The 25,965-nt window shown below is 38.2% G+C and overlaps 1 protein-coding gene across 2 annotated transcripts in view; it reads left to right on the top strand.

Annotated features, from left to right (window-relative positions):
* SNRK (SNF related kinase) overlaps positions 1 to 25,251 on the top strand; it is a 32,992-nt gene extending 7,741 nt beyond the window's left edge. For both annotated transcript variants that reach the window (XM_085311819.1, XM_085311818.1), the window contains exons 3-6: positions 10,402 to 10,543; positions 12,988 to 13,200; positions 14,263 to 14,397; positions 21,392 to 25,251. In XM_085311819.1, coding sequence (XP_085167945.1) covers positions 10,402 to 10,543; positions 12,988 to 13,200; positions 14,263 to 14,397; positions 21,392 to 22,610 — 1,709 coding nt within the window. In that variant the 3' untranslated portion in view covers positions 22,611 to 25,251. The remainder of the gene's footprint in view (positions 1 to 10,401; positions 10,544 to 12,987; positions 13,201 to 14,262; positions 14,398 to 21,391) is intronic.
* Positions 25,252 to 25,965: the final 714 nt, after the last annotated feature.

Here is a 25,965-nt window from a genome sequence, read left to right as displayed (position 1 = left end):
AGAAGTATTCACTTCAGCGTTCAACTCTTTGGAAATCTAGGTGCAATTTTGTCTAATAGACTGTAGATGACCCTGCTTGAGCAGGGGGGTTGGTTTAGATGATCTCCAGAGGTCCCTTTCAACCACAGTCATTCTGTGATTCTGTGATAGGACGTGCTGGGAGCATGCAGCTTGGGCCAGAGGGCTAGGAAAGATTGTAGGACTTGCTGCTCTTAGCCTGAGCAAGTTTTGATTAGATCAGCCCAGCCTAGCCTAGTTCTGTGTCTTCCATGCAAGAGAAACTCATTTGACTGAAAATGATGGCCATTCATTAAGTATTGTTGCCAGTGCAATTTTAAGGAAGAGGCATTCTCTATTGTTTGGGCTCAAACGCTTTTTGAGACAAAACGGAAGAGCGCTGACCCTGAGAAAAGCGTCAGATTTGAGAAATGAGCTTAAATGAACTGTTTGTACTTTTAGGAGGGGCAAATATAGACAAGTGGTTTTAATATACTTATAGAAAGGATTTTTTTTTTTTATCTTGTGAACATGACACAAGAATTGTCATTTTTATGTTGCATGGCGGTTTGTGTGCAGGTGAATGAAATTTCTTCTGGATGAAAGGGGAGCTTAGTTTTTACTTACTATGCTCCCCTTTGATTCTACTTTTTCTTAATCTGATTACTTTATTGACAAGAAAATACTGTTAATGCCTCAGATTGTCCAGGGTGCTACATGCTTTAGAAGTGAAATTATGATGCAGCAGTGCTGTAACAAAGTGTGGGGGATCTGTGATCCTAATGGCTTTCCCTATAGATCTGTGCCCACTAATATTTATGAAATGCCACTTGTGTTCCATTTTGAATTACTTACACAATACACATATTTTAATGCATTCACCAACAAATTACTGGATGAAACAAGAAATAATTCATCCAAGTGAAACTACACAGGAGAATTGTCAAGATAGACCTCAGTTAACAGTATGTCAGCTAAGCTTCAGTATAGTAATGTTTCTTAGTCATCTTCCTGTGTTCACAGGAGAACAGTTTTCACAGTATTTCCAAATGCTGTTGTGAAGCAAGATTTCATTACAAGAAATAACATCTCCACAGATAGGAAGCTTCATTTCATTTATCTTGCAGACAAATATTCAGTATGTTCAGCCCATGGCTGACTAACTTAGCAACACAGACCTGGGGGGATCTAAATCAATGCTGTACTACTTTAGTTATAAACCAGATGTTCAAGTTTCACTTGCTCAGTCATTCTTGTGTAAATCTGTACTGAGATGTTCAATTTTGCACATAAAGCACAGCTTATATGCACATTACTAAAACCTCAGGAAAAGATGATACAGTCTATGAGGAAAATATGAAAGTTTTTTTTTAAGATACTATAAGCAAATCATCTTTAGTATTCACATGGAAAACATTGCAGTGAAATATGTATGCAAGTTGTATGTGCTTTATAGACTTCGATATCTCCAGTGTTTTTGAGAGCATGTCTTTTGTAAAGAAACTCCCTTCTACTTTTAATTAAGACTTGTTTTTTCCCTGGCTTATTTTTTTCTGGAGTAGTGATGTTGAAATTCACTTCAAGTAGAAAACATTCTTTTTTTGCATTTAATGGAGATTCAATAACTTCTGAAATGTGGCTAAGCAACAGAAACCAAAGGAGAAAGAATGCATTTCTAAGTGTAGAATTGATGAATTAGAGTAAAACTTGATGTTCTGGAATTAAGGCAGTGGCATGTCCTTGTAAAAGCTTTTTTTTTTTTTTTTTCCCCCTTCTTTTTTAACTACCCTTTAAGAAATTTGAGATGCATCAGTAAACAGTAAAGAACATAACTATTTGCCTGTAGCTTAATACTTTTATGCAACCAACAAAACTCACAATTATCTTTAAAGCAAAATAAGTATTGTCTGCCAGATTGCATGAAAATATGAATCACTTCCAAAGACAAGACTAGTTAGTTAACTAAGACTTGAGCATCAATAAAATAACGTATAGAACAGACTGTTTTATCAGATAGATAAGCTAATTATGAAAATAATTTGTTAAATGCCATTTGCTATTTATGCTCTTTTTTGGAGGAATAGGAGAGGAATGAGATTTCTGCTAGTTCTCTGGTCTGTTACTCTTTTATCTATTCATTTGTCTAATAGTCATTTTAATTGGTTTTGTAGTGTTTTAGGACAAGGAGAAAACCCAATTCTGCCTGTTAATTTTGAAAGTGTTACCTCTTTCATGGAAAGTTAATAGAAGAATAGTTCAATCAGCTAAAAATTGAATATCTGCAAAAAAAGCAATCTCTACTCCTTCAACCATACTTTTCAAATTTATCGTCAGTGTGCGCACTCTGTAGTGTAAAAGCACTTGCAGTGCATAGAAATACTGAAATAACTAACATAGGATTACTGCATGCTGTCTTGCTACTGATTTCCTGTGCAAGAGATACAACTTTATCAAGCTTTTAAGCTCTATAGGGTGGAAATGCTTTTCTTACTCTCCTTTTGAAGCATATCAACAATATAATGGGCACCAGTTAAATGATTCAGTAGTATGATACCAACTTTTATCCTTCATACTGCACTGTGGGTAACTTTTCATTACTCTAGGCATTTACAAATCTCATTTTCTGCAGAATGCTTAACTGAGTTTTCATTCTGTTTTCTATAGCTTGTGTTGTGAACAAGATATTAGTTTCAACTTGTAACAAATACACTGACCACTGCTGTGTCAGCCATGTGAGTTACCAGCTTTTGCCCACAACCGAGCCCAATTAAGGGTGAGAATTCCACCCTAGGCTTGGATCCAAATAGCTCAGGGTGGGACTTATGTCTAAATTCAAAGCAGCAGTCTTCAGATATTGCCAAGTTGCTGCCTAACCATAAAGATGCCCAGGATACGGAGAGGCCTAGGATCTTTACATTAGACTTTCATATTTAGCTCTACGTAGAAGAGCTTGATATTGAAGTGCTCGTGTATGAGCTCTTCCAAGGCTCATCTTTTAAGAGGTCCGTGGATCGGGTTTTCTTCCATACATCCTCTCTGAGGAGATGGTAGCAGAAGTAACGATGGTGGTTCTTATTAATGTCTTAATGTGTAGTTAGAGCAATTACCTATGACACTGGAAGTTGGAGTCCARTTCCTTTTCCTGCTTATCCACAGTCTATAGATTCTTCTACTAGTCCCATGGCAAAATAAACACTTAAGCGTTTTTGATTATCTCAATAAAAGTTGATTTTTGGGTTGCTTTTTTGCTGCTTGTTGAACTAAGTGGCTTCCAGTGGAAGATAATACTCAGCTGTTACAGTAAACACTCCAGAGAACTGTATAAAACCTGACAAGATTACTCAGTGTCACAGATCACTTTTGAAGAAACAGATTTTTGGTGGAAAGATCTATTTTATCAACTGAACAATATATGCTTTGTAAACTGTTTTTTGGTTCTACACATACAGTTTAAAAAGAAAAATCTTTCTGTTCCCATAAAGGTCTGAAATAAACAACTTTTGATAGATTCTGTATATAATCTTACTTTAGTGGAGTGCAAATATCTCTCTTTCAATGAATATGGATTTTTAGCTTCTTGAAGTCACAAATTCATACAGTGTACATCAAGTGTGACAAGTGTCTGACTTTTGAGGAATGGCAAAAATTTGGGCAAATGTTTAATACTGAAGCTGTAAGCATCCCCTATGCAATGTAAATTCTAACTTTCTGAAATCCGTAGTGCTGATGTTAGGAATAAATCAGGAAGTTTAGAAAGTAATAAATGTCTGATGAAATGGTGAAGCTCAGTTCAGTAGTTAAGCAAATAAATATGGATATCCCTTGTGCAGTGTACAAACTTAAGCATAACAGATGTTTGACTGATCTGTGTTTGAGACGGGCATAGCACAGGCAGCTAATGACGTAGTTTGGTTTCCATGGCAGTGACTTCACGTTATGTAAGGAAGTTGCGTATTCACTGCCCTGGTTGTCATGGTTCTGAGCCTCCTGCTTGAACAGTCCTTCCCTGACCAACAGTATTTAATGGCTATAAAAACCGTAAAATATTCTCCAGTGCAGTTAGCTGAGTAGTGCTGTTAAGTCTTCATCTCTCTTATTTTTATTCTTGTTACAACAACGTCATTTTCAAGACACTGGTATCCATTGTAAAGGCTGAAATGTATCTTAACCTTCACTGTGCTTTTGAAGGAGACCTTTTTTTTTTTTTTTTTTTTTCCCTTTTTTTTAACAGGTGAAGCCACATGAAAGTATGCTAGTTCAACCCACTTCATGATATTACACCTTATAGGAGTGCTATGTGCCTTCCTTCAACTTCAAAAGGGTATATAGTTCTCTAGTTTTACAGGATGTCAATATACTAAATGCATGCTGTACCCTGGCCTGAGTTCTACTTTTCGCATCCATTTTCTGAATGGAGAAAATTAGATGACCCTGAGAGGGGAGAGGAGAAGTAAGCAATTCTCCATAGAGCCTTCTATGGCTAATCACCCAGAGGAGTAGAGAAACTTGTGAAAAAATAATTGCTTAAATGTCCTCCTGTTAAGGAGGATGCCTGTAACACTTCTTTTCCCTGTGCTGCTTCAGTTCAGATTCTCAAATTTAGAATTAGGACCTGCATCTGAGCTGTGTGTAGGAATGTGGTTGTAAATGTGTATTGACTGTATAAGTCAGGGAGTCATGCTTACAAAAAGTTCTCCTGTGTTTGTTTGGGAAGTCTAGTATTAAATTTACTGCAGTAGTTAAAAGTTTTGTCTAAAACCTGATGTTTTGGAGCACTGACACAGCACTGTAGGTACTATGCTGTATTAAAGTGATATGGTAGAGAGACAGATCTCTGCAGAATTCTTTACTCTATATGCTAAAGCATTTTTGCATCAAATTGCAGCAGAAATTTAAAAAAATATATATATCCATTTAATAGAGCCCAAAATGGCAGTCTTGGTCTGCACTCAGATCCTGTAGCTCTTTCCTATCCTGTGTGTGCACTCGTGTGTGTCTCTGTGTGCAGGAAAGGTGTTTTGTTTTGACCCTGGTGCTTGTGCAACCCATGAATGAACTCGTTGCAGTCAGTGAAAGGTTAGAAAATAATTCCTTCATTTTTCTTGATTAGGATATTGGCAGTTTAGTGGGCTGAACCACCTCAAAGGATGTCAGACAACCACTGAAGCTAGTGGAACAGAAGCAGTAAGACAAAGACTATCTTTGAGGGCAGTGAAGGTGAGACAAGCCAAGCTGTCCCCTGAAACTTTGAGCCTTAAAGTGGTGTCTTTGGGGTGTCAGGTGCAAGAGAGGTGGTTCTTAATGGCCTCTGGTTGCAAGCTCCTGGAGCTGCTGGTGGGAGAACACTTAGAGATAGATGCTTTCTCTTCTGCTCTTAAATATATTTCTACAGCTTCTAATGTGTGAAAACAAGAACCTGTCTCAGCTGGGCTTCCCCCGCCCCGGGCAGACCCATGCTATCTCACCGTAAGGGCACACCCTTTTCTAGTGCAGCAATCCTCAGCGTGTGTTTTTGCAAGGGAGCAGAGATCTGAAAAACTTCCGTTTCTGAACACTTTGGTTTATTTTTCTTCCCCTGGTTATTAGCTGGTCTGATAGGAGATGTTGTTTCTTTCTGCAAGTCTTGCTTTGATAGGGTGTGTCAGGCTCTTATTTAACTGCTGCCCCTACAGCACACAAAACCGTCTTGTCCAAGTTGATGCTTTTAACTAAGTCAAATGACTAGGTCTTGAGTGAGGCTTTCCACTCAGGTTTGTTGTTTGTTTTCTAACAGGATAAGAGCACTCTTTGGGACTTGGCAGTGAAAGATCAGGGTGCCATTATYTGCTTGACTGGTGGAAGTGGTCTCCCCAGTAAAAGGAGCTCTTATTTGCTGTACCTACTATGTGAGCACAAATCTCCAATAAGAGAGTAGGGCACGAGAGTGGGCAGGGTGTTTCCAACCCCATGTTGATCAAAGCCCTTCAGCAGTTGTGTGCAGTCTCCAGGATCTTCCTTCAGTTGCCTGGGATCCAGAAGACAGATGGGTTCTCTCCTAATTAACTAGGCAAGAATAATATAGCAGCTTTGATTATAGCAGCAAAAACCAACATAGTGAAGAAGATGCCTGCTTGTAGCTTTGTATTTTGTTCAGGAGAATAATTAAAATTTTAAGTAAGCGCTAGAATAAAATAATTTCTTGTTCTCCTTTACCAATTTCTCAGGAAGCCACTCTTCAAGATCTTGAATTGGATGTCTGTCTCAGCCAAACTGGCACTGTTTTGGGAAACATGAGTTTACCAAAATATTATCTGCTTATTATTGCATTAAATGGGAGAACCAAAAAATGTATCTTCAAAGGAAAGAAAGCATTTTCATTTTTTCAGTGTATTTTCTAGAGCTGTTTGAAAATATAAGCAGCTATGAATCTCCTGTAGAGAAAAGTGCAAAACACAAATACAGTATTGATTTTTAGCATGTATAGAATGGCTTGAAAATTAATAAATCAGTCGAAACGTTGACGTTTCTAATACATATTCTATATAGCTATTTAATTGTTACCTTTTAAAACATTCAAAATGACAGGTAGTATTAATTCATTGTGTGGAATATCTGCTTCAAAGGCTTCAACTTCTAATGCTTGGATCTTGAGTTATGCCAAAGTCTAACAAGCCCACAGTTCAAAGGTACTTTTATTTTTTAAAAACACTAGTGTTACGTATGCCACGTTAGTAAGTGGCTTCAAAACATGCAAAACAAAAATCTCAAAACACTGTAAAACCTGTAGTGATCTGTTGTGGAAGAACAGAAGCTTAATTGCAGAGGGATCTGCCAGTAAAATGCTATTTTGTTCAGTGTTGTTTATAGAGTTTTTATATGTTTAAAAAAAAGTGCGAAAGTAAAATTCTTTGCTGGCTGGGAAGGGGAAAGATACTGCTTTTACTGTTTTTAAGTTTGCATGTTTCTGTTGTCTGAATAATTGATAATTCGAAATATCAGTGAATACTCAGTTCTTGTAAGTGTTTTTAAATGTTTTCCCATTGGTCTTGCAGGGCTTGTGTATTTCAAATGAAATTATTTTGAAAACTTATTCAGTGTTTCCTGTTTTTTTTTTTTTTTAACCACTTCCTTCACACTGATAAACATCAGCTGCGTTTGGTGTGACATGCAGGTGTCAAAGCACTTAGGTCTACTTCCATATGTGAGGAGAGACTTGCCATAATATACTATTCTGGCCAGCCTGTAAAGATAACGCCAAGATGACACACAACATAAGATTACACCAAAATGAGAAGGGAACATGTTCAAGTCATCTGGTGATTTTCTATATTCAGTTTTAATGTGCAAATTAAATTTATTGAGGCACAGTGTCTCACTACAATCCTGCTTCCTAATTATCATTATATATTTTTTTTAAAGTCCACTCAAGCTGCTAAACTGGATCCTTAGAAATTCCTAGCTGAATCATTTTAGTAGCCATGGGTATACATGCAGTGAAGTTGAAAATCTCTCTCTAGAGCTGCTGCTGCTATAGAAATAGGGTGGGAATAAAAGCTATGTAATTGTTCTGGCGCACTGTTATTTCCTAGCTGCACAAGAGTAAGTCTGCTATTAACAGACTTATTAACAAATTAACAAAATATACATTTGTCAGAAAAAAATGTAATTTTTACCTAGAGTATGTGAGAATGAGAAGAAATGTAGTTGTTGCTACCTTAGTATTCACTGAGAGCATAAAAATACCTAAATAATGTGATAAGCTCAAGCAAAAAAGTCTTCAAGCACTGTTTTTAGTTTTTACCAAACTTTGTTCTACATGCGTACCACTTTTTAATAACATGAAATGCACACTACAATGCAATATAGTAGCAATTTAGTGCATGATCGACACTTTATTATGGTCAAGAGTTTGTCTCCCATTTTTGATGCAGTTGTATTAAAAACAGTAGGTTTTCATTTCACTGTTAGCACTTCTCATCTAGAAGGATGTGTGGGTATGAAGTGAAAAATATAGTAACTAATCAAAGAAAAATGCACTGCATCCTGAAATACGTGCTGGGTAATCACTAATTACCCTTTTATATCAAAAAAAAAAAAAAGTGATACAGGTTGGTAACTAAATCTGCATTGCRTTATATAGAACAAAATTGTTATTTAGTTGGACTTAGATCAGTTGGATAGCGCTTCTGAACAGTTTTTAAAAATTATTTTTATACAAGTAAATGTACATTTATCAAAATTACTCAGATTTTAGGAAAACTTAAGGACAATATTTGCCATTACAAATCCTTCCAAACTGCAGTATGAAAAAGTGTATGAATATCTAAGAAAAGACAAACTTCTAAAGGAAAATACTTGTAGGATGTTCAGTATCTGCTCAATGCAGTTGAGATGTTTCAAAGACTGCCAGAGTTGCCTGCGTGGGGCAACTTTGGGGAACTTGAGCTGTCATAGCTGCATTACTGTGACTTCTGTCCTTTCTTCAGGCCTCTCATGTTCTAAAAGATCAACCTTAAAACATTGGTTTTTCTCTTCTGTTTAAACTTCTATATGCACACTTATAACTGGTATTTCATTCCTCTTTGCAGTACTTTTTTTTTTTTTGTGTGTGTGTGTGTGACTTGTCTTAAATTTAGCCAATGCATATTGCTTCATTTTAGCAAATGTAATTTGTTTGTAATTATGAATACTATGTGTAATCTTCTAAAATACTTGAAGCTTAAAGATGTGCAGCATTTTATTGTGGGGAGAGTGTTAAGCAGAATATTAAAAACACTCGATAGCGTTGCAAAATAGATTGCTTAGGCAACGTTGAAAGTCTTGGAACAGATTGATATCCAAATGATGCAATTGTTAATAAAAATGCATGAACTTGCATGTTTTATGTGCTTGCAAAATGAGTTGTAATCTGTTGCGTGGTGGGAGATAATTCTCCAAACACTCAGAACTCACAGAAAAAAAATTTTTTTTTGATCCTACATTCCAGAACAGTCAGCTTTCTGGCATCAGGCTGCCAAAGTATTAAAGCACATCATGAATTTTAAGCATGTGAATAATCCTATTGAATTTCCAGGCCTATACGAGTTGGTGTGCTGGGCTCAAAATGCTCAGTACCTACTGGATTGAGGCCCTAAGTCAGCATAACAGAGATCAGCTGGTTGTCTGAGTTAATAGCATGTACTTGCTATAAATTAGAGCTCTTTAAAAAAWAWAAATAAAAATAAAAAATTAGCCTGTAGTTTTCCTGTTTATCTCCCAGCTAAGCTATATGAAGAATGGGGCGTAACTAGCAAAATCGGTAATTGTTGTAGAGATGAATGTCTGTGATTTACATTAATAAATAAAATTGTAGCCATTCTTCAGCTTTAAACGTGCRTCAAGTATTCTGTGCAGGCTGCAGAGAACAAGCCGCGGTGGCGCGGTGACCTTGGTGTGGTTCCACGTTGCAGACCCGTCCCGCGCAGTGCCAGCRTGCTCGGCTTCCTGCGCCTGCCGCCAGCTGCACTCTCCTCCTTGTTTCAGGCAAYGCTACATATTTCCCAATATTTAAGTTCTCTGTGTTGAATGCAGTCAGACTTGTGAAATATTTTCTTCTTTTCTTTTTATAATGATTTGAACTAAATATTATTTTTTTACGATGCGTAGTACTTTTTTTTTTCATCTTTTGGTGTGTCACTTCCTCAGGAAACAAGAAAGCTGTTAAAATATTTTATGCAAGCAGGAGCTGGGAGGAAACAAGTAGACTCCTAGAGTCTACTAGAAGCCACTGTTAATTTTGTTAAAGGCTTGATGGATTAAAAAAATCTTATTAAATATGTTTCTTCATTAATGTATAAGAAGGTAGTTTTAAATAAATGATTTAATTCATTATTTACTATCAGCTCTAGATTTTTTTTTCCTTTAGGCCTGAAGGAAAAACATACCTAATTCAGTCTCATTAAAATAAGTGGCATTTTTTAGAATTTTGTGCTTCATAGAGTAACATGTAAATTGTGAGAAGAGTTTATTCTTGTCCTTCAGAAAACAAGATGCTTTGAATAAAAATCTCCTTTAATAACCAATACCTACCTGTGAGAGGGAGGGGTAACGAAGTCCTGTCTTGGGAATGACTAGATCATTCTTCAGCTTTGGCTAATGCCTTGCTCTCAAAGACACTTCCATCTTGAATTGTTATGTATCCTTTTTCTCCATATAGATTGCAGTTACCTATTTTGATTTTTTTCCCCACCTTTTAAAACTATAAAAAATGTCAAACTATGATACTACCRTATTTTGTATTTCTATGGAATTGCAAATTCCCTAAATAATGCTGATCTTGAGAGTGTGGTAGTAACTCCAACTTGCATCTCAGTAGTACTTTACAGTTTTGACGGTAATTATCTCTGGCTCATCAACAGTTTTAAAACGTGCATTGTTTATTTACAGATATATGGAGTCTGGGGGTCATCCTTTTTATGTTGGTGTGCGGACAGCCACCGTTTCAAGAAGCAAATGACAGTGAAACTCTGACCATGATAATGGACTGCAAATACACAGTGCCACCGCATGTGTCAAAAGAGTGTAAAGAGTAAGTAGAGTACTGAGAACTTGGAAGCATTCATGGAGGTGGGCTCTCACTAACTGTGCGATCTCCCCTATCAGCCTGTGCAATATTCCTTACCCATTCATAGAACTTTGTCTCCTGCTTTTGCTCAGTTGTTAGTGTTCCTTACCACCAGGTTTCTTGGGTATTGCTACTAATAATATCTTTATTCTCTGTATCTGTTCTTACTAAAGTTTAATTCCATGATATTTTTGGCAGTAGGTGTTCCCTGTGCATTTGTATGAGACTTTTTTTCTCGTTTTATGCAGCGTATCCTCCTTTTGTCTTTCTGAGTTGTCATTTCTTTTATAAAAGATTGGAGAAGCTGCTCACCACTGACTGGCTTTGGCCAGCACTCTTGCTGCACAAGTTACCAGGTGTCGTAGAGCGTTTCTTGTGTCAAGGATTAGAGACTAATTCTTTTAGATTTTTGCTCAAAACCCAAGAATAAGGCAGAAAGTTTTTGCTCATCACTTACAGAAATTGCAACTCCAAATCAACATTCTAGGCCTTCAAGAGAGAAAAATAATCTCCCTGCAAATACCATATGCCACTTGGGAATCATGACTCAYTTTGATATGTTTTTTTCCTGCAGTGCTCACTGCAGCTTTTTCATTTTTTTGATATGTTCCAGTGTTTGCGATATGATGGAGCTAGGTTAATGAACAAGGTCTTTATTTAAAGGGTCATCCCTTTAAATATATATCTGAGTTGCATTACTTAGACTATTTCACCATTTTGGTAAGATTTCTGAATCAGCAGTAGAAAATTTTGACATTTGTCAATATGAAATGCCAGGTAGGTATACAAAGACTTCAAAAATGCTTCTGTTTGGAGCTCTGTCTAGGACTCTGTTATTTGAAAAATTGCTATTAATGCTCTCAACAGCTTGAATTGCAGGAAGAGGTTTTAAAAGAGAGGTCTTATTGGTAAATTCTATCAGAATAAATCTCTTCAGATGCTGCATACTGTGTTGGGGCAAGAAACTTCTGTTTTTCATATGCTTTCAGTTAATATGCTGGCTAGCACTAATTTGTTTAAAGGTTGAAGTAGTATAATCTGCTCTGTGCGCCACATTGCCGATGTATGATCAGTTACCGAAGTCTGTCCTTTGGACTAGATTTTCTTAGGCAAAAGACTGAGAAGGTCTAAAACTTCCTGCTTTGAATAAAAGCATTCCTGGAGGTTTGAGATGCATAAGCAAGCTTAAGGCTGGAGAGAGATGCTGAGCATTTGTGTATTTATGTTACTACAGGAGGAGTATAAAGAAGACAAAAAGTCAGTTGTATATAGTTGTTTCCATTTCTGTCAAAATTTTAAATATGGGAGCATTGTTTTYCTTCACTTTTATTAACACAGCTTTTTCCTTTTGGAAAAGACAGAGATTAGAGAGTGTACCTATGGCATCCTTTTTAAAATTATTTTACAAGAGTCTGCACTGACTTCCCTTTCTCCGTCCATAAACCTTTTCATTCTGAAAAGATTTGTTACCTTTGTGTTGCATAGTGCAGTTTGTAGTTGAGCAGTGTACTATAGTTAGTGAAATAATTAAAACATTCTSTCAAAACTGCAGAACTTTTATGCTGCATTTTGGAGCAATAATATTCCATTGAAACCTTGGCACCAGAACTGAATATCCATGTTCTGTTTACTGTGCAAAGCAAAAAAACAAAACAAAAATCAAAACAAACCTTCAGAACCATCCCCCAAGAATTTATGACACACACTGAAACATCACATACAGTATGCTAATAGAGTTGTGCTGTGCTCATCAGGCTTTCTTTCTCTGTTTATTTTGGCAATTTGTGCACCTTCCTGCCTGCACTTGGAAACACTCAGCATCAGTTCATATRCAGGTTTGTCACTTCATAATCCTACACAGACCTTCTGCCCCCTGCCCTTCCCCCAGGTATGGCAGATCACTGTCTTTTGGTGGGTACTGAATAACCAAATGGCTGATAGCTATTTCATGATAAAATATTTCTACTCCTGCCATTGCATATTCTTGTTCACAACAGCAGTAATACTAAATGACATTTMTGTTACTGTACAGACCAGCTTGCAGGCCATCTGTGACAGCTGCCATATAATCCTATAGAAAATCAGCAAAACCACAAAATCAAGAATCTAGCATATTAAATGAAAATTACAGTGCTTATGATATTTACARTTTTAGTAAGTAAATTATGTTTCCTTCAATCCTGCATTGTCATTTAGGATGTCTTTGAGAACATAAAAATTCCCATCRCAGTGTTTACATTACTTTTACTGCAGGGACTTCTAAAGATATGTATGATCTAACAAAAAACAGAAAATTTCTTTGGCTGTCTTTTAAACATGTTAGTGCATTTTGTTTATTTTTTATTCTATTATTGTTATATATGTGTTTTTAATGTGGTTTTTATTGTTTATTTWTTTTTTATTCACAGCCTAATTACACGGATGTTACAGAGAGACCCAAAGCGAAGGGCATCTTTGGAAGAAATTGAAAACCACGCATGGCTTCAAGGAGTTGACCCATCTCCTGCCACCAARTACAATATTCCTCTGGTTTCATATAAAAATCTGTCTGAGGAAGAACACAACAGTATAATACAGCGCATGGTTCTTGGCGACATAGCAGACCGAGATACAATAGTGGAGTAAGTTACCAGTTTTCTGTATACAGTTTGTTTTGAGCATCTAATATATTTGAATGAAGAGCATCATGAAGACTTGGGTGTTTCCATGTGTGTATACCAAATCCATTCCATTAACAAAATACTACAATTTTGCTCTGTGATGGGAAGAAATACTTAAGCATTAAATATTAAGCATGTATTAGGACTGCTTAAGTAGATACAACCTTAGAAAAAAAACTTTAAAATATTTTTTTGGAACAGTATTTGATTCTTGTGGTAACTTGTCATWTTAAACAATTCTAACTGCTTTGAAATCCATACTTTTTCTTATGCTGTGAATCTCTTCAAGAGTTGCATTTGGTGTCATGCGTATATARGGATGATAAATTCTTAGTTTTCCCTTAGTATACCTGAATCTTTGTAATTTAAAATATTATTCCTTTTATGTAAATAATGTAAAATAAGCATCATCATTGAGTGAGCTTGCTAGAAAGCTACAGTTTTTCCTAGAAGAGTAAAAACTAGAAGAAGCAATCTTAACATAGAAAAAAAAATTAATATGTTACCATTTAAAAGAAATAAAAAGCAGTAGTCAAACTTTTTCAGCTTTTAGCTTTGTAACAGTTCTATCTTCTGTTAGAACATATGAATGATGTGTGCTGACTTACAAATTTAACTTTATTGTAAACTTAATATGACAGTCGTAAAATAGTGTAGGTTTTTTCTCTTACTGTTTCATAAACAAGTATCCGTACTTCATGGATTTATGTGCCATTGGGAAAGCCTGTTATTGTTGCATAACATCAGTGAAATAGAATTTTATCACTTTTCAATAAAGAAAGAATTATTTAATTTCAAATGATATCCAAAAGATATCCTCACCTAGCCATAGAGAACTTGCTAGACTTGTTGGTTGATATTTTAATGAGGCCAAGAAATGCTTGTCAAAACATCAGCAATACACATTTCTGCTTTCAGGTGCTTTTCCTGCTATGARAAATATAGTGAGTTGTGAGAGCTGCATGTCCAGTTTTAGAAAGCCCTTGATGTAGGGCTTGTTTCATGTTTTTGTGCTTTCCCTAGGGCACTGGAAACTAACAAATACAATCACATCACTGCTACTTACTTCTTACTAGCTGAAAGGATTTTGAGAGAAAAACAAGAGAAAGAAATTCAGACCAGATCTGCAAGCCCTAGCAACATCAAAGCTCAGTTCAGGTGAGAATTTAAATGTCAATCTTTTTGTTGTTGTGTTTTGTTTTKAACATGGCTTAATGAGATGACTATTGAATTGCTCAGATACTGCCTTTTAAAAATAGTAAAATGATTATTCATTGCTAGTTCTAAGTGTCTTAGAAGTGCTGTGAACATTTCAGAAACTGTTCAGAAATTGGTTACCAGTAATGTTTTCAATCCCTGTTGTTTTCAGGAAATGACTAATCAATTTGAAGTTTGTACCTGAAGTAGTAAATTTTCAYACCTGGTAGGAAAGGGCTTGTTCGTTGATCTTCAGTTCTTCATTAAAATTGCCTATGTGGCAAAAATTAGTTTCATAATTCCCTAAATGTATTGATGAGAAATCAGTCATATATGAGAAATGAGACACTGACTTTAATATTAAGATTTAGTTGTTAGCTTTGATTTTAATGTGCTTGAACATTCCCTAAATCAAGCTTGGAGCAAGCATCTTTAAGTTATGTTTTTTTTCCTTTTAAGATAGGTTAATATGCCTGTTGTCTAAGGAAGACTATTCAAATAATGACTTTAATTTGTTTCATTTACTTTGAACTGACTTCTGGTAGTTAAAAGCATGTTACAGTAGAAGCTGAAGTCAGATTTTTAGTTTGACCAAAACATTATTAGAAGGCCCTATAACAAAGTTCCTGAAACATACAAAGCGTTAACTTGTCACGAGCAATAAGGCGGGGAGGGGGGTGCTGGCATGTAGCTCTCATGGACATGTTCACCCACGCTGTTCGCTCTGCAGCCAGATATCAAAACATCACGTGCTCTCAGTTACAACAGCATATGCTTAAAACCAAAAGCTAGAAGTTGAAGGGTTTCTACCTGCATGTTGATATTGGAGGAGAAATTCTGAGGAGTTATTTTTCTTAGTTCTTGTTTTAAATTTGCTGACTTAGAGTATGACTAGTTTTCTGAGTAGGGCTCTGGTGGTGTAGAGAAAAATCTTCATTGCTCAGCGTTGACTGTAGCTTTCATGAAGATTGTGGAGGTTGTGCTGAGGCATTTCTGCCAATTTTATTTTTTCTTTGTCCTGTAACCTCCACTGTCTCCAAAAGAACTTGCCTTTTAAGCTTTGGTGTAATATTGGTTGATGGTGGCTGATAGCTCAGTGAGAGGGTGGAATATCAGGCACTTGTGCTGATGGTTAGAGTTACTGCCTATCTTCAGTTTTGTTAATTCATCTTTAGAGTCTAGCAGAGAAAAAGATGAAATAGCATCTTCATCCTRAAGATTTCTTTGTGTATGTTTTGTGCAAAATCATATGTGGAGACGCTTAACAGGAAGGATAGGAGGGACATAAATGTTGTACGCCCATATTTTCTCTGGTCTAATTGATAAAGTGAGGTATTATTATTACAAATTCAATCCACAAAATATGAACACTTGTTATAAATTAAGTGCAAGCATTTTTTGAAAAATCTGGGTTTTTTTTGCATTTGGATTTTGCATTTGGAAAATCTTGAATTTGGAATAGATCATCTCTCATGACCATTACTTGAGATTTTAACTGAAAGTTTGGAGATTTTCAGTGGCTTCTGAATACCATTCAGCTTGCTTAATAATTTTTTTTGTTTCTTTCTGAATTGTACAAGTTACCAGCATCTGTTTCATCTCAAGATGTTGTTGTCCCCTGTTTTGTGTTGTAGAGTAGACTTTGAAAATTTGTTGCTGAATTTAAAGGTTATTTACTCAGTGGTCATTTCTGTAGGAAACTTGCTTACGTTGCATAGTTATCAGTGATTTTAGGAAGTTATTGTTGTAGGCAGCAAAGTGTTTTAATCTACATAAACCTAAATGATCTGGAGCTTGGTATTACAAAACTTCCCTTTTCTAGAGTAATACTATAGCCTTTCACTATGCATGCATCATCCTCTTACTTTATGTATATCAATCTCTTCTAAAAGATATCCAGGCAGAGTATCGAGTGTGTCTGATTAGAAGAAGTTGTTACTATACATGAAAATTTTGAGATTACCTTCAAATGAAAGTTCTAAAAATTTTCTAAATCTATAAAATCCTTTTAAATTTGGGGTTTTTTTCCACATCACTGTCACAATTTTAGTAAACCAGCTGCTTCAGATAAGGGGAACTATACAACAAACAAGCTTACTGAATCTGAATCCTGATATGAATTTGTAATGCTTAATGGAGTAGTTAAAACCTGTGTTGCTTGTATGAGTTTTCTTTCTATGACAAGCACATCTGCATATGTAGAGGAATACTTAAACATAACAGTCCCAAGTAGCTTTGAAACTGTTTCAGTCCTAGACTTCGTGATCTAAATTCRAAGTGTTTATCATAGAATCACAGAATCAGTAAGGTTGGAAGGGACCTCTGGAGATCATCTAGGCCAACCTCCCTGCTCAGCAAGGTCACCTAGAGTGTGTTAGACAGGGTTGCATCCAGGCGGGCCTTGAAGATATCCAGAGAAGGAGACTCCACAACCTCTCTGGGCAACCTGGTCCAGGGCTCCGTCACTCTCACAGGGAAGAAATTCCCCCTCACGTGCAGGCGGAACTTCCTGTGCTTCAACTTCTGCCCATTGCCTCTTGTCCTGTCACACGGGACAACTGAAAAGAGTTTGTCCCCGTCCCCTTGACACCCTCCCTTCAGCTACTTGTACACATTGATAAGATCCCCCCTCAGGCTTCTCTTCTCCAGGCTAAACAGGCCCAGCTCTCCCAGTCGTTCCTCACAGGGCAGGTGCTCCAGCCCTCTGACCGTCTTTGTAGCCCTACGCTGGACTCTCTCCAGTAGCTTCATGTCTCTCTTGCACTGAGGAGCCCACAACTGGACACAGTACTCGAGATGAGGCCTCCCCAGGGCTGAGTAGAGGGGCAGGATCACCTCCCTCCACCTGCTGCCAACACTCTTCCTAATGCACCCCAGGAGACCATTGACCTTCCTGGCCACAAGGGCACATTGCTGGCTCATAGTCAACTTGTCATTCACCAGCACTCCCAGGTCCTTCTCTGCAGAGCTGCTCTCCAGCAGGTCAGCCCCTGGCCTGTACTGTTGCATGGGGTTATTCCTCCCTAGGTGCAGGACCCTGCACTTGCCCTTGTTGGACCTCATGAGGTTCCTCTCTGTCCAACTCTTCAGCCTGTCCAGGTCTCTCTCTGAATGGCAGCATAGCCCTCTCGTGTCTCAGCCACTCCTCCCAGCTTGGTATCATCAGCAAACTTGCTGAGGAGGCACTCTGTCCCCTCATCCAGGTCATTGATGAAGAAGTTGACAGGATGGGTCCCAGTCCTGAGCCCTGGGGGATGCCACTAGCCACAGGCCTCCAACTAGACTCCACACCACTGATGACGACCCTCTGAGCYCTGCCTTTCAGCCAGTTCTCAATCCACCTCACTGTCCACTCATCTAACCCACACTTCCTGATCTTACCTAGGAGGATGTTAGGGGAGACAGTGCCCAAAGTCTTGCTGAAGTCAAAGTACACAACGTCCACTGCTCTGCCCTCATCTACCCAGCCAGTCATTCCATCAGAGAAGGTGATCAGATTGGTTAAGCAGGATTTCCCCTTGGTGAATCCATGCTGGCTACTCCTGATCACCTTCTTTTCCTCCATATGTCTGGAGATGACATCCAGAATGAGCTGTTCCATCACCTTTCCAGGGATGGAGGTGAGGCTGACYRSCCTRTRGTTGCCTRTGTCCTCCTTYTYGCCCTTCTTGAAGACTGGAGTGACATTGGCTTTCTTCCAGTCCTCAGGCACCTCTCCAGTTCTCCAGGACCTTTCAAAGATGACGGAGAGTGGCCTGGCAACAACATCTGCCAACTCCCTCAGTACCCATGGGTGCATCCCATCTGGGCCCATGGATTTGTGGATGTCTAGCCTGCCCAGAAGGTCTCTAATCCGTATCCTCCTCAACCAAAGGAAAGTCTTCCYTTCTCCAGACTTTCTCCCTCACRTCCAGGCTCCAGGATTCTTGAGGGCTGCCCTTAGCAGTGAAGACTGAAGCAAAGGAGGCATTCAGCAATTCTGCCTTCTCTGTATCCCTTGTCACCAGGGCCCCYGMCCCATTCAGTAGSRGGCCCACATTTTCCCTAGTCCYCYTCTTGCTGCTGATGTATCTGAAGAAGCCCTTCCTGTTGTCCTTGACATCCCTTGCCAGACTCAGTTCCAGYTGGGCCTTAGCCTTCCTCRCAGCATCTCTGCATACTCCGACTGCATTCCTACAATTCTCCCAAGTAGCCTGTCCCCTCTTCCACATTCTGTGTAYTTTCTTCTTCTGTCTGAATTTGGCCAGGAGCTCCTTGCTCACCCATGCAGGTCTCCTGCCCCCTTTGCTGCACTTCTTACTCATAGGGATGCACYGCTCCTGGGCTTGGAGGAAGTGATGTTTGGATACTAGCCAGCTCTCCTGAACCCCCCTTCCTTCTAGGGCTTTAACYCATGAGATTCCTCCAATTAGGTCTCCRACGAGCCCAAAGTCCGCTCTCCTGAAGTCCAGGGTTGCAATCCTGCTTGTTGCCTTACTTCTTTCCTGCAGGRTCCTGAACTCCACCATCTCGTGGTCATTGGTCACTGGTTTATCTAGATTGGTCTCATGGAAAAAGACAACAAAGTGATGCATTACTTGAAAGTTTAGAAGATTAACCTGGAGCTTCCTTTCTCCCCAACCCTTCCCTCTGGCCTATTGGAAATAATAGGAAATAAAGTGTATTTACACTTTATTGTAACAACCACAGAACTTGGTTTTTAACGATGCTTACAGTGTTAAAGCACTGTATATTGTTGAAATGTTTAGATCTTCATTTCTGCCACTTTCCTAGATAAGTTTCTAATTAAAGTCCTGTGTGTTAACCACTGACAGTTGCTTGTGTTTAAAATACTCTATTTAGCACAGGTCATCAGTAGGTCAGTGGTTCCCAGCATTTCTAGAGTCAACTGGGGCCTAAGGGAGGCAGCCAGTGTGAAACACGAGGAGGGACCACGGGCCAAGGCTCTGCTTCTTGTCTGGATAGCTGGGTCAGAGCYGCCAGCTCAGTGGCCTCCCTCGAGGCTGAGCCGCTCCCTGGAGCGGAGCTGGTGGGGGCAGCCCAGTGCCAGGCAAGGAGCCAGCGCTGGGGGCATCGGCTACGGGCACCCGCAGACCTGCTGGCGGCTCCGTGGCACAACTCAGACCTACTGTTGCAGCCATCGCTTTGCATAGCCAGAACGGAAGCTGGCAGTCCAAAACAAAGCCTGCCTGTTAGGCTTGGGGAGTTTAATGTTGACTTTATTAAAATATTCCTCTTCAAATTTGATGTCACTGCAAAGATAGCTGTGAACTGTGTTGCCCACAGAAAGGCATCTCACACCTCAGGATCCTTTTCTGTCCAGCAGTTACAGAAGAGGGAGCCTTGAGCAAATGCAGGAGCTTCAGTTAAGYGTTTGAAATTAAGTAGAATCATTTAGAAGTAGAAACATTTAGAATAAAAACAGCAAACAAGTGTCCAAGCATCCCTTGTTTCTTCAGCTTAACTTTTTAATACAGCAGAGTTCAGGGAGTTTGGATGATCCTCTRTGGGGGGCAGGCTGTGCAAGCAAACGCCCAGGGTCACGCTCCCTGAGCGTGCARCACTGGCTGCTTCCCCGCCTGTGTTCCTGCTGCGCCTTGGTTCTACACGGGGCAGAGTTGTGCCATCCTCCCACCACCCCCACTTTTTTTATTTTTTGGCACACTCTCAAAATATGTCTGGGAATATCTTGCAATACGCTATCTGTATGTGAATGGAAACCTCTTACAGTTGTTAACTTCCCTTCTGTGACAGCTTTTCATACAGTATGTTAGAGTGTTTTAGTTATGCAATTGGCAAACTTTTTTTAACTTAAAGGTAATTCTTAATTTGAATGGTTAGAAGAATTTTCTTGTTCTGTACATGAAATGCAGAGGTTACACTGAGTGAAGCAGTTGAGGAATCTTCACACCTTTGAGGGTTGGTTTATTTTTCATTGGATTAGACTTTGAATATACAGATGCAGAGGTAAGACACTGAGAGGCTTTTTATTGTTAATTCATTCTGTGTGCATTTGGGGAAAAAAACTACAGTATATTTCAGGATTTAAAGTAAAATATATAACATTACATATCTGCTTAGATAGTGAAGATAAGGCATCAGYTGCTAATTGACTAAAGACTGATTTAGTCTCAAGGGTGACTTTTTTCGCTATATTTTGATTTAAGGCTAATGTAGTATATGCAGTCATATATGTTAAACTTTCATTTAATTTTAAATTTGCTTTTTAAGTGTCATTCTTCAGCAATTTGAGTCCTGAATTCATGTGACTGTATTTTAGTTGCTCAGTTAAGTCAAATAGATGTAAGAGATACATGGTTTCAATTCACGTGCTTTAAATTAAAGGTGATTTTGTAAAACAGAACTTAGTCTGAATGAGACATACTGAAAATTGGAGAACCTTGCTTCTGACTCAACTTGTCAGTCTCATTCATGTGCTAATTCTAATCTGATTTTTTGTACTAGAGAATACTGGAAAAAATAATTAAAGCTTCAGATTAAAAGTAGTTTGCAATTCTATTTATTTAGATTGTGTTTGAATCACTTGCATACCTCATATCTTTCTGTAAACATTAGCTCTAATCCTCCTTTGGGTATTTAAGACACAGAAAACTATTTAAAGATTTTTATTGCTTAATTAGTTTTCTGAGCATGGTGAAAGTGTTTTTTTATTATTTTTTTTAATTTCATTTGACAGCAACTGACAGAACTTATAAACCATGTTTTTGTATATACAACTTGCCTTTCAAGTAACGGCATTTGAAAAGGCATGCAGGTTCTTTGAAAATGCTTCCTTCTTCACAAATACCAAACATTGCTATTTACAAATATGCCACTCTGCAAGCCAGTCTGTGGTACTATTTATTTTCCTTTTGTGCAGATCTTACRTTTCCTGATATCTTAAATGCTCACCATGATCTAATTTTTCTTTTATCCTTTATACTTGTTTATGTAGGCAGTCATGGCCAACAAAAATTGATGTACCCCAAGATCTGGAGGATGACCTCACAGCTTCTCCTCTCTCCCATGCAACTGTTCCTCAGTCTCCAGCTCGCACAGCTGAAAATGTTCTCAATGGTCACAGAAGCAAAGCACTTGGTGATCCAGGAAAGAAAGAGGATATCCCTGAGTTAGCTGGACCGGCACTGTCGGTAGTTCCATCAGTGAGCTTAAAACCCACGACAAGTGGCCGAAAGTGCTTGTTCAGGGTTGAAGAAGATGAAGAGGAGGATGAAGAAGAAAAGAAACCTATTTCTCTTTCTACTCAAGTTGTTCTGCGCCGTAAGCCTTCAGTTACAAACCGTCTTACTTCAAGAAAGAGTGCACCAGTCCTCAATCAAATCTTTGAGGAGGGCGAGTCAGATGATGAGTTTGACATGGATGAGAACTTACCCCCGAAGCTCAGCAGGTTAAAAATGAACATTGCTTCGCCTAGCACAGTGCATAAGCGCTATCACAGGAGGAAAAGCCAGGGACGGGGCTCAAGTTGCAGTAGCTCAGAAACGAGTGACGATGACTCAGAAAGTAGGAGACGCCTAGATAAAGATAGTGGGTTTACTTACTCCTGGCACAGACGGGATAGTAGCGAAGGGCCACCTGGCAGCCAAGGAGACGGTGGTGGACAAAGCAAACCAAGTAACGGAAACGGAGGGGTGGACAAAACAAGCCCGAGCGATAACAACAAAGGTGGGGGAAGTCCCTCTAGTGGCTCCAGTGGCGGCACCAACAACACTTCAGGTTCCACTCGTAGGTGTGCTGGATCTGGAAACTCAATGCAGTTATCATCGAAAAGCGCAGGGGAACTGGTTGAAAGCCTCAAGTTGATGAGCCTTTGCTTGGGTTCACAGATTCATGGCAGTACTAAATACATTATTGATCCTCAAAACAATCTCTCATTTTCCAGTGTAAAAGTGCAGGAGAAATCAACATGGAAAATGTGTATAAGTTCCAGTGGAAGTGCAAACCCGGCTTCATCACTGGGCAACCTAAAATTCTTTTCTGACCAAATGTCAGACACAGCAAACGAATTGGAACGGATAAAGAGCAGGAACTTGAAAAATAATGTGCTACAACTACCTCTCTGTGAAAAGACAATATCTGTGAATATTCAGCGGAACCCGAAGGAGGGCCTGCTGTGTACCTCCAGTCAAACCAGTTGTTGTCATGTCATTTGACAATGACCTGACTTTAATAGCTCAATCTACTTGACAACATCATTCTTCCTGTTCAGAGCTGTGAACGTCACTGAACTCCCTTTTGTTGTCTTAATATTTTTAAGTGGGCTTTGAGCAGTTATTTATTACACTTTAATTTTGTGTTTGCTTGATGGTATGACAATGCATGGTCTTTGCATGCTGCTAGCCAATATGTTTTTCTTTCCCAACAGAGCAGACTATTTTATTGTGTAATTTTTACATTTATAATTTTACTATGGAAGATCTGGACTAAATTGAGGATCTGGATCCTAATGTAAATGGAGCACTTAGAATTTTCATGTTCTGCACTTAAACTAGAGTGAGAGAAGCTTTTGTTTGCTTGTGAAATGTTAATTCTTGTTCTGACCTTCTGTGATATCTAAAATATGTGATATGTGGCATACTTCTATGTGTCTGAAACAGAACCAAAGCAATAATGTTTTGATGCTGAAAACTCTTCAGGGAGCTTTCAGATGTTCCAAGGCTTGTACAAAGCAAAGATGCACTGAAAATTAGTGATCTTGAAATATGATTTTTAAACCCACACCTATTTGTCTTAAGCTATGATGTGGATGAAGTTGTGGCTCAAAAATAAAACTGAAAAGATCTTGTTTTGTTAGAGGCCATTTTTTTTTCCTAAAAAGCAAGTAGATTTGTAAGGCAGCTTTTTCCCATAGAAATATGTTAATATTACAAGCAGACAATCTTCTTTTTTTTAATATAACAAAGATAAATTATTAAGTCTACTTCTGAGTTTTTGCATTCTAAATGAAAATAAAGTATTTGTATAAATTACTTTGGWTATAGTATATCACAACACTTACCTTAGTATTTTAGTTTTTTTCCCMCTATACTGTTCCCCCACGCTCCAAGTTTTCAAAAGGCAATAAGGGACGAAAAACTTTTAGATAATTGGATGCAAATTGAAAATGCTATTGTCATATACATTTTTCTCATTATTAAATTTGATTCTTTTAAAGACTTAAAATATTGCCGTTTCCCATACGTACACCATTTATTTTCCCTCAGTAATCCATGTTTTCTCATAAAAATCAGTTAAAAACAGCATGTAAATATTTATTCTACAGCTATTAGCTTTTCTACTTGGTTTCCCATTGCCATGGTAAGGTCTTGATTTAGAGTATTTCTGTACAAAAGGATACTTTTGACCAGATGAATTAACTTTTATGGAATTTTATTATCTAGAATAAAATATATTGCAGATTCCTAATTTTGGGAAGGGCAAGAATGTTTTATTTTTTCATGCTGTGCACTGGGTCTTCTAAGCAATGCTAGTAAAACTGGTGGTATTATGTAGCAGYGCCCTGGCCAGACATTGAATGTCTGAGAGGAGTTTACATTGTTTAGCATCTCGTAACACTTGCAAAATGGTCAAATACAATGCATTTCAGGTCCACTGTAGAGTGAGTAGAGCACCAAAGAACTGCGTTATGTTTAGTCATAATTTCTACAGTTCACAATAGCTCTTCTTGATTAGTAAAAGACTTTACTAAGAGAGTCTAAATTGCATGGGACATTCTCACTGTCTAGCCTAGCTAGGGATGTTACATTCTGCATCCTAAATAAAGGAAAAGATAAGCATTTTACTTATTTTAGGTTTTAAGACACAGTTTAGTCAGTGTGGTATTTATAACTCGAAAGCTTCAAGAATAGATGTGTGGGTGAAGCCATAGAACATATTTGCTTGAAATTTTTGAGCAGGGATCTTATAAAGGGCCAGAAATCAGATGTGTGGTTCACAGACAGTGAGCGTAACATCGAAGTCGGAGAGAAGTTTATAAAGGGCATTGGCAATAAACTTATTTGTTGCAGCTTTTTTTCAAGTATTGTAAATACTATTTCCTGATATTATGTACAGCCTTGGAATGGCACCTTTTAACTAACCCCAGGTGTATTTTGTTTCCAATGTTTTTATATACAAATGTATATATGGTGCTCACTTTAGAACAGCAGTGTTGACCATTTATGCTGCATAGTTGTATTATAGCCTTATTAGTTGTGTATGGTTGGTTGAACCTTTGGGTGTACAAATGTTAGTTTGAGTGGTGTCCTTCATTCATTCATTGGTAGGTGAATGATTGTGCATGTGGTGTATGTTGTATTATGTTGTCATGTAGAAGGAAGGGCGAGAATAACCACTACATTACGATAATATTGGACCAAACTATTTAGAGCAAGTAAACAGTTTCTTGTACCCCTTAACGTGTCTTTAAAAGTTGCATATAGTTGCAGTAGCGTATAAATTATTGTGCAAAAACAATTAGTCTTGTATTTTTCTGTATGTGTGTATATATATATATATATATATATATAAAAAAAATAATGTACTTCTAGCAACTTCGTCTGTATTTAAGATGTGACAATCTTGACACAGAATTTTAAGAGTAGCAGTATAAATAAGCAGAATTAATGAACAGAACAGAAATAGAAAATTTCTCACTAAGAAAGAATCCATGCGTGCGTGTTAAGAGGGTACAGAAATATCAGCTGGTCATATTGCTTCCAGCAATGTTTGGCTTTTTCATTGTATAAACATTCATAGTGTGYGACAGAAATGGAAAATCCAGTTAATAAAAGTGGTATCTTGATTGATGCATAACCTGTGATTTGCATGTCAGTACAGTTTGTTACTCCCGGTGTTCCTTGCGCAGTGTGAGAGTGGCACAGACTCGTAGCCGAGTGCCCCGCTGGAGCACGGCGGCRATCAGAACTTCCAAAGCCCCATTTGCTGAGAACGAATTCTCTGTTCTGCGAGCGTTTAGTGGTCAATGCTGAACATCACTGTTCTCATAACAAATTTTTATAAATTAACAAAATAGAAGAACTGCAAGCTTAGCTGTTCTGAAGCAATACAATTTGTGTATGGATGCAAGTTAATTTGCAAACTTTAAGTCRACTTAGCGCTATTCTGGTACATAGATCAATTTGCTCATTTTGATTTAAAAGTTGTCGTGGTTGGCACCTGCTAAAATACCTTTTTGTTTAATGTTGGATAAAGGTGCTTTACTCTTCTCAGGTTTTTCTCAGCGCTCACAGTGATTGGTCATGTGCCAGTTTTGTCCAGTCCGTGTAGGTGATGCGTAAAAGGACGTAAACCTGTCCACTGAACAGGTAGCTCCTGGAAGTTCCACCAGTGCAGATGGAACATTCTTAATGCAAGCCTAACCCAGTGCTGTACTTCTGCAATGTCAAGTGGTTGTAGGGGAAAAAGGATGTTAACATCAGCACTGATGCACAGCTGAAGTGAGCAGCAAAGCACGCGGACTCTGTACACTAAAAGGTGGACAACCTTAAGGCAAACCCATTGCGACCC

This window comes from Rhea americana, unplaced genomic scaffold (genome assembly GCF_003343005.1).
Source record: "Rhea americana isolate MKP2758 unplaced genomic scaffold, rheAme1 scaffold_35, whole genome shotgun sequence".
NCBI lineage: Eukaryota > Metazoa > Chordata > Aves > Rheiformes > Rheidae > Rhea > Rhea americana.
Note: the sequence above shows the minus strand (reverse complement) of the source record. Positions and strands in the feature narration are given on the sequence as shown.